The 13,658-nt window shown below is 36.9% G+C and overlaps 1 protein-coding gene across 2 annotated transcripts; it reads left to right on the top strand.

Moving 5' to 3' along the window:
• Positions 1 to 1,953: 1,953 nt before the first annotated feature.
• LOC107582224 (rhomboid-related protein 4-like) lies at positions 1,954 to 13,088 on the top strand. Of its 2 annotated transcripts, XR_001608931.1 has the most exons (9): positions 1,954 to 2,109; positions 6,944 to 7,096; positions 7,301 to 7,580; positions 7,935 to 8,067; positions 8,158 to 8,246; positions 8,761 to 8,817; positions 9,020 to 9,220; positions 12,504 to 12,781; positions 12,894 to 13,088. XR_001608931.1 is itself a non-coding variant. In XM_016267975.1 (8 exons), the coding sequence occupies exons 1-8, from the start codon at positions 2,107 to 2,109 to the stop codon at positions 12,587 to 12,589; spliced, it is 1,002 nt and encodes a 333-aa protein (XP_016123461.1). In that variant the 5' UTR covers positions 1,954 to 2,106; the 3' UTR covers positions 12,590 to 13,088. The 2 variants fall into 2 exon arrangements, 1 of the variants encoding a protein (XP_016123461.1); XM_016267975.1 differs by having other exon boundaries at positions 12,504 to 13,088.
• Positions 13,089 to 13,658: the final 570 nt, after the last annotated feature.

Below are 13,658 nucleotides of genomic sequence, written 5' to 3'. Positions count from 1 at the left end.
TGTTTGTATGGAGGAGTACGATACAACTAAGAATCCCGCCCCTTTTGGAACGGACCTCGTTTGATTGGCGAGAGCTACTGTCAATCATCACAGGAGAGACATGCGATTCAAACGTAGCGGTGGGGGTTTTGATTCTTCCCAGTGACTTGAATCTTTCGAATTAGTTCTCTAAAAGTATTGTATATTTGGTCTTTTCTGCAGAATGCGTCGTGAAGCCAGTAAGAGAACGATTCGTTTACTTAAAAGATTCCTTCAAATGAATCATCCACTATAAAGTTTTATTTAGAGGCAGTGATGAACAGACGCACTGCAGTTATTTATAAACACACAATTGTAAAATAGAAAGTCGGTCATACTTTACAGTATATGTTACTGTCTATTTACATGCATATACATATACTTCAGGTGTAATTGCATTGCGGAGGTGCTTTGAAGTACACTGTGTTATTGTTATTATTACTATGGTGATTAATTATAGCTACATAATGTGTGTAACATGCAGTGTAATGAAAAGTGGAATTCTTTCTTTCCAGCTGGCGGAGAATCGGATAATTAACTGCCCGGATCACAGAATTGTCCGCCCTGAAAAATGTAGCCTATTTTCAACAGAAAACAAGAAAATATAACATTAACATCAATAACCATTTGAAACGAATCATACACTGTAAAATGTGGTAACATGCAATTGTTACCTTAAAGATTGATTTCTACCTAGTTGAATAATTAAAAAGAAGGATCTAATTGATAAAATGAAGTTCATATGTACACTCTAAAAAATGCTGGGTTGTTTCAACCCAACTTTGGGTCAAATATGGACTAACCGGTTAAATTTTTTTATTACATTTTTAACCCAAAAGTTGGGTTAGTCCATATTTGACCTAAAGTTGGGTTGAAACAACCCAGCATTTTTTAGAGTGTATATAGATAGATAGATAGATAGATAGATAGATAGATAGATAGATAGATAGATAGATAGACATTAAATAAATGTACATAGGAAATTCATATATAACTGAATGCATTTCCTAAATATTATTATTCTTTGATTCTATTAAGAACCTTTAAGGTTGTTTCCAAACTTTAGTATGTAGGATCTAAAATCCAATAATAGTACTCTACACATTCCTTGTGTTTTATTCCCTATAATATATCTGACAATAACATTACATCTTTGAAAATGGATTTTGTAAAAAGAGTAGGCTTTAAAGACACATTGCAGTTAGCATTTGTAAATCAGTTCATACTGAACTGCCATATAGCCAAATGCTCACTTACAAAGTAATTTAAATGACACTGTAAGGACATTTTCACATCTAACTGAAGGTAGGCTATAAACCTGCAAATGTAGTTTTCGGTTTTAAGAACGCAATGAAAGTCTGTCGCATTCATTGAGCAATACTGCCACCTGCAGGTAAAATACAAGGTTGAAAACAACACCCGATACGTTACTCTGTCTTGTATTTTTGTTCATGCAGTTATTTTCTGTAATTGACTTTGACGTGTAAAAACGCTGTATTCATTACTGCTTGAGTCCAGCTGTAATACCATTACAGAAACTGAAATGTAATAGTCAATTTCTATGAATAGGGTACAATATAGTGTTTATTGTTTTATGTATAGCCTAAGCTAAAACATTATCTTGATTATATTTCATTTCGTTTCATAGCTTTGGAATAGGCATTTGATGTTCAAATAAATGTTGTGTTAAAATAGCTACATTCTAGGTTAATTTTACGTTAAATAATAGTTTATCAAACATATCTAATAGGTTCCACAACATAACATGGGATTTATCTCTTATGCATTAGTCATAGGACATCAACGTGTGTACCGTATTCGTGGAATGAGCCAGTAAAGCTTTCTGCAAAGGTCAGACAATTCACTTCTAGAAAAAACTACAAACTTCAGGAGCGATGAGGTCACGCGACCAGAAGCCGCCGTTGCATCACTTCCGTCTTTACCACCTGACGAAACATGGTGAAATGAAAGTAAAATCCGACGAGTCTGTTGATAGCTAATATTAGGACTCGGGAACGCTCCTTTTACTCACACCACAACATCCAAGGAACGTCAAGGCTTCCAAACAGAAACTGTTATTTAGATATTATGGTAAGTGATAAAAACCTACACAGTAATTGTTTTTCTAGTCTAGTACATTTACACTTCAAAATAATAGAGCCTTTATGGGAGGGGTGTCAAACTGAGTTCCTGGAGGGCCACAGCCCTGCAGAGTTTAGCTTCAACCCGAATAGACCAGAGGGTCTAGCTGCAGCCTCGCACTTGCACTCTCTCAGACTTGCACTCTCAGACTTGCACTCTCTCAGACTTGCACTCTCAGACTTGCACTCTCAGACACTTGCGCTTCCGCTAGCGACGTCACTTGCAGTCTTTTATTTTTTTTATTTTGTTCTATTTTTTATTACTTTTTGTTTGAATCTCTCAACATTTTACAACAGTAGCCAAGTGGTGAAGACAAGAAAAAATAAACTAAATTACGACGTCATTTGCAATCGACACAAATCGTGCGTGTTGCCAATGGAGACAAGACGCTGTGGTGGTGATTAAACGATTACAACTAATTTAGTACTATAACATACATGCTCCTGCAAGAAAAAGACAAGACCCGCAAATCCGTCGCCACAGAACAGCAGAATATGAACGCAATGCGCAAAGTCTCTCGTTAAGCGTTTTCCTCCTGTAGAAAAACAAACACTTAACATGGCTTAATGTATTAAGATACATTAAGTTCAATTAAAAGATCAAATTCAATATATAGTTATTATTTAATGTACTACAAGGCAAACCGATTGCTATGAAAACAATGCGCAAATTTTCACTTGTCCTCCCTTACAGCAAAACGCATAATGTGGCATAATAACGGACTATGATAAAGACAATACAGCCTATATGTCTTGTTGTTGACTCAAAGTATATACAGACCAACAAATATGAACGTGCATTTTGAAATGCATTAAGTGATTTTAAAAGGATCAACTCCGTACAGGCAAGCAGACGAGCCCAGAACGCAATGCGTTAAATTGCATGTTAAACATTTTCCTCCTATAGAAAATCATTATAAATAAAACACGTAATGTAGCTTAATAGACAAAGACAATGATATAAAAGAGCTGTCGACAGTTTATTCTATATGGAAAAACGCTTAACGCGAAACTGTGCGTGTTGCATTTATTCTAGGCTCACTGCTTGCCTGTATATTAGTTATGTATATTAATAATGTTGAGGAGTATATTGAGTTTGGCCTTTTTAGTCCATTATGCCACATTATGCCAGGTATAAACACGATTACACGATTGCAAGTGACATTGCAATTTAGTTTCTTTTTTTCTTGTCTTCTCCACCTGGCTACTGTTGTAAAATGTTGAGCGATTCAAACAAAAAGTAATAAAAAATAGAACAAAATAAAAAATAAAGCCTGCAAGTGATGTTGCTAGCGGAAGCGCAAGTGTCTGAGAGTGCAGGTCTGAGAGTGCAAGTTCGAGGCTGCAGCCAGACCCTTCTCCGAATAGAGAATGGGAATCTACGTCACGCCGTGTTGGATTCCGCCATGTTTTAGGTCACGCTCAGGAGCACACAGTGTAAACACACGCAAATCACCACAGAAAAAGCAGACCGTTTACTATTAAAGGGGTCATATGATGCGATTTCAAGTTTTCCTTTCTCTTTGGAGTGTTACAAGCTGATTGTGCATAGATAAGATCCCTGAAGTTGCAAAGACTAAAGTCTCAAAACCAAAGAGATATTCTTTATCAAAGTTAAGACTCTGCCACGCCCCCCTAAAATGGCTCGTTCTAACACGCCCCCCCCATATCTACCTCACTATGTGGAAATATTAGCATAATGTTCCATAACATTTCACGCCCAAATGTTCACGCAAACGCATAGGGGACCTACAATAATGTACAGTATTTGAAAAATAATGTGTTTTTTGAACATTAAAGCATGTCAACATATTCTGTTACACCAAATACACAAAATAATGATCTTTAAAAAAGCATCATATGACCCCTTTAATATATATATTTTTTAAACCATCTTACACACTCTTAGAATAAAACGGACTTATATGTGATTCTCTTTAAATAAATAAAATCGCTCTGTGGTTTGTCTGAGAGACTGCAAATATGCATTATTCAACCGGGTCTCTTTCACTACAGTGGTACTGATATAAGTTAGGCTAACTGCTAAAACACTGGTCAGAGCAGCAGAACCATGGCTATTTTTTAAAGGGGAGAATACATAGCTAGATCTCAAACAGTGGATCATTTATCATTGTTATATATCGTCATATTGCCCAGTAAAACTGCTCAGTGTACATAATTAAGCCATTATAGAGGTAACAGAACTTACTAGAAGCTGCTTTGAAACAATGTGTATTGTGGATGCTATGCAAATAAATACCTGGACTTGAATGAACCAAGTTGAAGATTCTTACTATTAGAAATGCCAAACAACGATGCAAGCAATCAAAATAAATGAATGAATGAAACTTAATCCGTACAAACAAGTGGCTGGGTATCAACGAGCTGCCGCAAGATACCGTTTCCATATATGATTTTCTTCTATTTGTGTTGTGAGTGCTTGCTTACAGTTTAATGCACGGTATATAATAAATCTACAGAGATCAATCATTAAGCCACATCTTATTTGAGTTGTTTACCATACAGAGTTTCAGTTTAACTTTCATCCGAGTTCCGTAGTGAATGTAGACATTTTATATTATTTTATGTTTATATGATTCATTTTTTAAAGGGGAGAATACATAGCTAGATCTCAAACAGTGGATCATTTATCATTGTCATTTATTGTCATATTGCCCAGTAAAACTGCTCAGTGTACATAATTAAGCCATTATAGAGGTAACAGAACTTACTAGAAGCTGCTTTGAAACAATGTGTATTGTGGATGCTATGCAAATAAATACCTGGACTTGAATGAACCAAGTTGAAGATTCTTACTATTAGAAATGCCAAACAACGATGCAAGCAATCAAAATAAATGAATGAATGAAACTTAATCCGTACAAACAAGTGGCTGGGTATCAACGAGCTGCCGCAAGATACCGTTTCCATATATGATTTTCTTCTATTTGTGTTGTGAGTGCTTGCTTACAGTTTAATGCACGGTATATAATAAATCTACAGAGATCAATCATTAAGCCACATCTTATTTGAGTTGTTTACCATACAGAGTTTCAGTTTAACTTTCATCCGAGTTCCGTAGTGAATGCAGACATTTTATATTATTTTATGTTTATATGATTCAACTTAAGATCGCGTTGGAATGATTAACGCTTACTGTATCAACATAGCGTTAATCAAAAGCAGATGTATTTCATGCAGACATTGATAATTAAGGGCTATGGCATAGCCCTTATCAATGTCTGCAGGAAATACTTCTGCTCTTTCAGCTTTCTAACGCTGAAAAAAGCACGTTTTTCACACCGGCCGTGCAAAGGGCTATGGCAAATGATGTAAAGTGAGCCTTAACCACTCCAACGCGATCTTAAGTAGAATAATATAAACATTAAATCACCAAACGTCTACATTCACTATGTTATCCAGTCTCCGCTGTAGCTCCCGTGACCTACATTCCCAGAATGCATTGCTGCTGTGACGACACATTCCCATTCTCTATTAAACACAGCTGATCCAGCTAATCAAGTCCCTTCAGGCTTATTTATTCACATGCAGTGTGTGGTTAGAGCAGGGTTGGAACTAAACTGTGCAGGGGTGCGGCCCTCCAGGAATTGAGTTTGACATTGCATGCATGATATTACCCAGAATATTCTCTTAAATTGACAGTTTAGTATGGATAATAGATTCTTTATTTAATGAAAGAAATAGATTTCTCTTTTTGATTATATTTTACTTAAAGGCTCTTGTGTGTGCACCACTTACCATCCATGCTTGATAGTTTTATTGCCAAATGAAACAAAATAATTCTTATTATGATATAAGACCCAATTCCGACAATTCCGTGAATTTACATGAAATACACAACTACATTTAATTACCCTATGAAAAAAATAATAATTTAGCTTTGGTGCTAACTATATGCCAGAATATTTTTCGACAAATTGAAAAAATACACGTAAAATTTCAGCATTTTTCATCATCAAATATGAATGACTCATCCTGCACTACAGTTTTAGTCCTATCAGATGTTCTCAAGAATGGAAATGCCCCTCCCCCAATACCACCTGCAATTGGCTAGCCAGATGCCAATCATGCTTTTTCACTTTTTCAACTTTAGTTAGTCTGTAATGTTGCTGTTTGAGCATAAAAAAGATCTGCAAAGTTACAAAGCTCAAAGTCCACTTCAAAAGGAGATATTTTATTTAACAGAAATCACTTTTAAAAAACTACAACGAACGACTCGTTTGGACTACAACGCATATTTTCCGGGATTTGCGATCTCACGAATGGGACGAGACCTGGTTGAGCTGCACTAGAGAAGGCAACGAGTGTTATCACTATGTCGGAGACATGCCAGCTTTCCCAAGGCAGACGATCTTAGAGTGGTTACAATCATCCGGGTTTAAATCGAGCTCAAATTTATTTTAACTATTCGAGCCGTTCATGCCAGACTGGGGAGAGAGGTGTTGTAATAATGTAAAATATGTGAAAAATAATGTGTTTTTCGAACAACCTAGTATGAGAGCCTGTTCTAGTACACCCCCAAAACAAAATCAAGACTTTGTAAAAGAGCATAATAGGACCCCTTTAATAATTGTACATGCTCTGTAGACAGATGTGTATGAATTGCAATTGGAATGATTCTTAACTAAATCCACAATATTTATGAAGCAGTCTGTCAAGAAGTGTAAACAAACTTTTACACCGATAAAACCCTGCTTCTGTGTGTTTGAAGATGTGGTTGGTTGTGTATTTTAGATGCTAATACTCTACTGTATGTTTTTCAGATGCGTAATAGACTATGGGGATCCAATCTCGGCCTGCTCCTACTGGCCTGTCAGGTTTTCCAGCTGGGAATCGACAACATCCCACATGCCACTCTTGCAACGCTGGGTCTGAACGTCTATTTGTTTCTGTTTCCTGCCAAACCCCTCCTACAGGTACATGTTATTATAAAATAAACTTCAACACCAAAAACGGGTCACATCTGCCAGTAGCGAGTCAATGGAGAAAATCTGTCAGCTGATAAACTGGCAAATTAACAAACAAATACATTAAAAAAGAAGGAAGTTGCACAAGTTACAATGAAGGCAAGTTGTAGAAAGTTCTTAAAGGTTTTTCTGGTCTGTTTCTGTGTTTCGCAGACGTGTTTAAGTGTTCGAGAGGCGTACTGGTACAGAGATTGGAGTCGTCTTCTGCTGTCACCATTTCACCATGTTGACGACATGCATTTATACTTCAACATGGCCTCTCTCCTTTGGAAGGGCATCAAGCTGGAGAGGAAGCTGGGGGGCGCCTGGTTTGCGTATCTGCTGTCTGTCTTCTCTCTGCTCACCGGATTGGTGTACCTGCTCCTGGAGACAGGACTGACACACATGACAGAAGACTCGTCATATAGTTTACAGTGTGCAGTGGGCTTCTCGGGTGTGATGGATCAGGATAGATTAGATATGCTTTAAAATGATTGTTTTCTATATAATATATTTTTAAATGTAATTTATTTCTGTGATGCAAAGCTGAATTTTCAGCATCGTTACTCCAGTCTTCAGTGTCACATGATTCTTCAGAAATCATTCTAATTCTGCAGATTTATTATACAAGCAACATTTTTGATGAAAGAACAGCATTTATTTAAAATAGAAATCTTTTGTAACATTATAAAAGTTGGTGGAAAGAATAAAAATGGAGCAGATATCAGAAATCAATTGATTCATATATGTCACTTTTATATTTTTCTACTAAGAAATAAGCATTGAAGCTGTTTGGGATTCGTTTCAGGTGTTCTGTTTGGGCTGAAGGTGGTGAATAATCATTATCATCCAGGAGGGGCCACGTACGTCATGGAGCTGCACATTGCTAATCGCTATGCCTGCTGGGTAGAGCTGGTCCTCATCCATTTCATGAACCCTGGGTAGGCATGAAACACATTTCAAAGATGCTAGTAGGCCTAGGACCTGATTCACAGCTTGTATTAACAGACATTCACACACATCTCTTGCAGGACGTCATTTGTTGGACACCTTGCTGGGATTCTGGTCGGACTGCTCTACACGACTGGACCACTAAAGAGACTCATGAAAACCTGTGCAGGTAAACACATTTTCAATGTGTGTTTAACCTCTTTGTAACTTCACTATGTTAATATGCGTATATACACTACCATTCAATATGTTCAGTTCAGTTCAGTATTTTTTTTTAAGGAAATTAATGCTTTTATTCAGCATGGATGCATTAAATTGATCGAAAGTGACAGTAACGATATTTATAATGCTACAAAAGATTTCTATTTCAAATAAATGTTGTTCTTTTGAACTTCCAGAGTCACAGTTTCCACAAAAACATTAACTGTTTTCAACACTGATAGAATACAAAATGTTTCTTGAGCAGAAAATCAGCATATTAAAATTATATGATCATGTGACACTGAAGACTGCAGTAATGATGCTGAAAATTCAGCTTTGCATCAAAAGAATAAATTACATTTTAAAACTAAATTTGAAGCATACGAGACTTTCAAAAACATTAAAAACTTACCAACCACAAACTTTTAATTCAGAAATTAATGCATCCAGCCTCATAAACAGCCATGACTATGTCATTTCAGGCTTTGTGACATCTAATGGGCTTTATGGAGGGCAACAAACATACTATAACTCATCAGGTAAACAGTTTTGCTCTTTTTGTTTTATATGGAAATATTAATTTAGTTGTAAAGACTGCAACCTGATTTGAATCACGACTGTCCTAGAAATGGCTCCAAGAACCAATAAAGATCAAGTGATTTAGGGATTGTTAACTAGACCATTGTAGCATCAATCTGTCGACATCCTCAAGATCTATAATGTGTATGTCTGTATTCACAGGATACAGTGGATATGGCATGCCGTATCCTCCAAACCCCCGTTATGGACAGCAGTCATTTATTCGCAGGCAGTATGGCGCCCCCTACAGGGAGCCATATGACACAGCAATGCCCTCTGCACCATTCCAGCATCCCTATACAGCAGGACTGTCAGAAGAGGAACAGTATGCAGCAGCTGTCAGAGCCAGCCTGAACGACAGAGGTTAGGTGGTCAAAATGGCCAGTTGATAAAAACATGTTTTTGTCATAAACAATTATTTTGTCATACATATTTAGAACAAAACAGCAACAAATATTTAGACATAAAATATGAACAATATTCCTTGATTATTGAATTAGAAGTTGTTGACCACATGCCAACACAACTAATTCATTCTCACATGTTTTTACTGACACTAAGGCTGCAGAAGCAGTCTGATTAGAGGAATAGTTCACCCAAAAATGAAAATGTGCTGAAAATGTACTCATCCTCAGTCTATCAAAGATGTAGCTGAGTTTGCTTCTCCATGGGAACAGATTTGGAGAAATGTGGCATTACATCACTTGCTCACCAATAGATCCTCTGCAGTGAATGGGTGCCGTCAGAATGAGAGTCCAAACAGCTGATAAAAGCATAATAATAATCCACAAGTGATCCACACAACTCCAGTCCATCAATTAACATCTTGTGAATCAAAAATCGGTGTGCTTGTAAGAAACAAAGATGTTTTTAAAGGGGTCATGTGATGTGACTCCACTGTGATGTGACCCTCTCTCTCTCTCTCTCTCTCTCTCTCTCTCTCTCTGTGCACATGTGTGCGGCGTGATAGTGAGGAGCGTGTGAGCGGGGAGTGTGTGGAGTTACTGAGTGAGTTTCTAACTTTTCTTTCCGAGTTTTTTAAATTTATTTATTTATTTTTGCTGTAAGTTAGAGGAGAAGGTGTTATACACTCTTAAAAATAAAGGTGCTTCAAAAGGTTCTTTAAGCGATGCCATAGAAGAACCATTTTTGGTTCCACAAAGAACCATTCAGTCAAAGGTTCTTTAAAGAACCATCTCTTTCTTACCTTTTTGTAATCTGAAGAACCTTATTTCGCCACAAAGAACCTTTTGTGAAACAGAAAGGTTCTTCAGATGTTAAAGGTTCTTTATGGAACCATTTAGACAAAAAGGTTCTTCTATGGCATCGTGAAGCACCTTTATTTTTAAGAGTGTAGTGGTGATTTTTGTCAGCTTAGCTGATAAAGATGGGCGTAAATTCTGATGGTTTTTCAAGTTTGTCGGCACGCTTGTAAGTGCATGCCGGCAGATGGGTCAATTTCCATTGAGAATGTTTTGGTCGCTATTGGTCGAGAAATAGGTGTACAAAATATAATGTCTGCTTCTAGAATGAATAAAGTAATTGTCTATTTCTGAAGGAAATTGAAATGGTTAGTCATTCTAGAAGGAGATCGAATGTGGCTGTTATCTGATTGGCTTGAGTAGACGGTGGGTGGAGTCCACGTATTTGTGGATTGTCAGCATGTCTTGATGCAAGAAATGTTTCACAATTCGCAAATGCACAGGACGCGATTCACAAATACGTGCAGCTATCTACAAATGCACAGGACGCGATTTACAAATAAATGCCAGGCAAAGTTGTGGTTGTGACATAAATATATATTTGTGAATATGTTTTTTATTTGCAAATCTCATTTTATTTATTTGTGAATTTAATTCATGTTTGTGAAACTATTTATTTGTGGATCTCATTCTATTTATTTGTGGATCATAATCTATTTATTTGGAATTAAGCAACAATTCTATCTCCATACGGAGACCTCCAATGGAGAGTACTCCATTGTGCTGTGTCAACAAATAGTTTTGTGTCAAAATTGAATGAGATGGTTTTATCTACATGCCCTTTGTGTAACATTCTTGATACTGTTTTTCTTTTTTTTTGTGATTGTTTAAGATGAATTGCTTTGTTTGAATTGTTGGACAAAATATTTACTAAACTTGGTTTTATGTTTACAAAAAATGTTCATTTTGGGTGTGAATTATAAGAAAGAATGGAAAGCACAGTGTACACTTGGTAATTTTCTAGTGGGACAGGCAAAGTTGGCTATTTTAAAATCCTATGGATGCAGGAATGAAGGGAGAGATGCTGATTTGCTTGGAATGTTCAAAACTCTTGTAGAGGGTCGGGTTTTTGTGGAATATGCATATTGTAAATTAACAAATAACATGCATTTCTTTGATGTGAGGTGGAGTGTGAAAAATGCTCTTGTGATGAGAGATGAGTTTGGAGAGTTATTGTTTAATTGGTGAATTGTAAATAATGTTTTTAAAGTAGTTGTTTGATTAAAAGACCTTCGATTTTAAAAGTTAAAAAAAAGTCTCTCTCTCTCACACACGCACGCGCGCGCACACACACACACACACGATGCGCAAAACTCCGCATTTGAACAGTCAATAGCAAATACTTAAACCAATAACAAAACCGTAGCTGATTCAGAAGCGCCAGATTGTCATAGCAAAGTCAGAATTACCTCCTCTCCTAGGTTCACGAAACGGTCGTCCATAAAATGCATTGCTGTTCTGTTGTAAGTAATCTTAAAGATTCCTAAATGCATCTACAGTACTTCTGGAAGGCCAAATAAAGTGCTTTTGCTTTCGCCTAGAAACACACAGCGTCTCCCTGACATGGCTGCTTCAACGCTTACTGCGGTTACTGAAACCACGCCTTCTTTCTTTGCGTGAACATTTGGGCGGCATTATGCTAATATTTCTACATAGTGAGGTAGATATGTGGGGGCGTGTTAGAACGAGCTGTTTTAGGGGGGCGTGGCAGAGTCTTAACTTTGATAAAGAATATCTCTTTGGTTTTGAGACTTTAGTCTTTGCAACTTCAGGGATCTTATCTATGCACAATCAGCTTGTAACACTCCAAAGAGAAAGGAAAACTTGAAATCGCATCATATGACCCCTTTAACTTCAAACCATTGCTTCGATCCATAATATTGACAAATTAATCTTGTCTGAATCAGGAGAGAAAAATGCACACATCCAGCAAGCCAAAACAGTCCAAAACTGTTGTAAACAAATATGTTGGTGAATTTTGAGAGGACAACAGGGGATGCACATTTTCACTGGAGGAAGCGCTATTATGGATTTTGGATTTGTATTTTGGCGCCTTAATGATGGATTTGTGTCTTACAAGTATGCAGCTTTTCACTTCAGTGGACTGGAGTCATGTGGGTTACTTGTGGATTATTGTAATGTTTTTATCAGCTTTTTGGACTCTCATTCTGACGGCACCCATTCACTGCAGAGGATCCATTGGTGAGCAAATGATGTAATGCCCCATTTCTCCAAATCTGTTCTGATGAAGAACTCATGTACACCTTGAATGTCCTGAGGGGGAGTACATTTTCAGCAAATTTTCATTTTTGGGTGAACTATTCCTTTAATTTTTTACAGTACTAGCAGTTACAATGTGTAACATTGTTATTTTTGTTTTGTAGGTAGTCATACTCATGGCACATATACCCAGTCTAACCCAACTCCTGAAGAGATCCGCTGGCGACGACTTCAGAGATTTAACAGCTGAACAATTGGAGAACGTGACACATAATGATAATACTAATAGATTGGTCACATCAAAGAGAGCACTAAACAACCAATTCAAGCTAGCGGAGAGGATTCTTCCACTGCTGACTGATTGTGTCATTGAATAGCTTTTATGATGTCTTCAATGGGAGGTTTCAAAGGCTGTTGGCTGTATTTCTAATTGCACATGTTTGTAAGTATGCACATTTGTTTTTGCTGTAAATGCTAATCTCTTTACTTTAATGTTAAAAGTTAAAATGAATTGAATTTCCATGACACATGGTTGTGGATGTGCTTTTTTGCAGTGTGTTGAATGTACAGTAAGATGATTTTGTCAGCATGCCAGTAAGTCTTACTAAGTGTATGTAAAATATCTCAAGCTTATAGCACTTGATTATTTCCAAACAACATTTCTTTCTAAGTAACTTATACTTTGTTTCTTAAAGGGGTCATATGATGCAATTTCAAGTTTTCCTTTCTCTTTGAAGTGTTACAAGCTCTTGGTGCATAAAGAAGATCTGTAAAGTTGCAAAGACTAGTCTCAAATCCAAAGAGACATTCTTTATAAACGTTAAGAGTCAGCCACGCCTACCTAAAACGGCTCATTCTAACACGCCCCCACATGTCTACATCACTATGTGGAAATATTAGCATAATGCTGCCCAAATGTTCACGCAAAGAAAGAAGGCGTGGTTTCAGGAACAGCAGTAGTGTTGATGCAGTCATGTCAGGGAGACGCTGTGTGTTTCAGTGCGAAAGCAAAAGCACTTTATTTGGCCTTCCGGAAGTAGATGCAATTAGGAATCATTGGTTAAGATTTATTTACAACAGAACAGCACAACCCAGATGTTCGAATTTGTGCAACGCATTTTATGGACGACAGTTTTTTTTAACCTAGAAGAGTACAAGGCTGGCTGTGCACAGAGGCTATTTCTATATCTTGAGAGAGGCGGGGCATAGAGGACAATAATGTACAGTATTTGAAAAATAATGTGTTTTTTGAACATTAAAGCATGTCAACATACTCTGTTACACCAAATACACAAAATAATGATCTTTAAAATAGCATT

This window comes from Sinocyclocheilus grahami, unplaced genomic scaffold (assembly GCF_001515645.1).
Source record: "Sinocyclocheilus grahami isolate Dianchi unplaced genomic scaffold, SAMN03320097.WGS_v1.1 scaffold42.1, whole genome shotgun sequence".
Lineage (NCBI taxonomy): Eukaryota > Metazoa > Chordata > Actinopteri > Cypriniformes > Cyprinidae > Sinocyclocheilus > Sinocyclocheilus grahami.
Note: the sequence above shows the minus strand (reverse complement) of the source record. Positions and strands in the feature narration are given on the sequence as shown.

Excerpts from the sequence above, each read along its gene's own strand:
- LOC107582224 (XM_016267975.1), top strand. Across the intron at positions 7,097-7,300 it reads CTGCCAAACCCCTCCTACAG|ACGTGTTTAAGTGTTCGAGA; the intron begins GTACATGTTATT and ends TGTGTTTCGCAG. Across the intron at positions 9,221-12,503 it reads AGCCAGCCTGAACGACAGAG|GTAGTCATACTCATGGCACA; the intron begins GTTAGGTGGTCA and ends TTTGTTTTGTAG.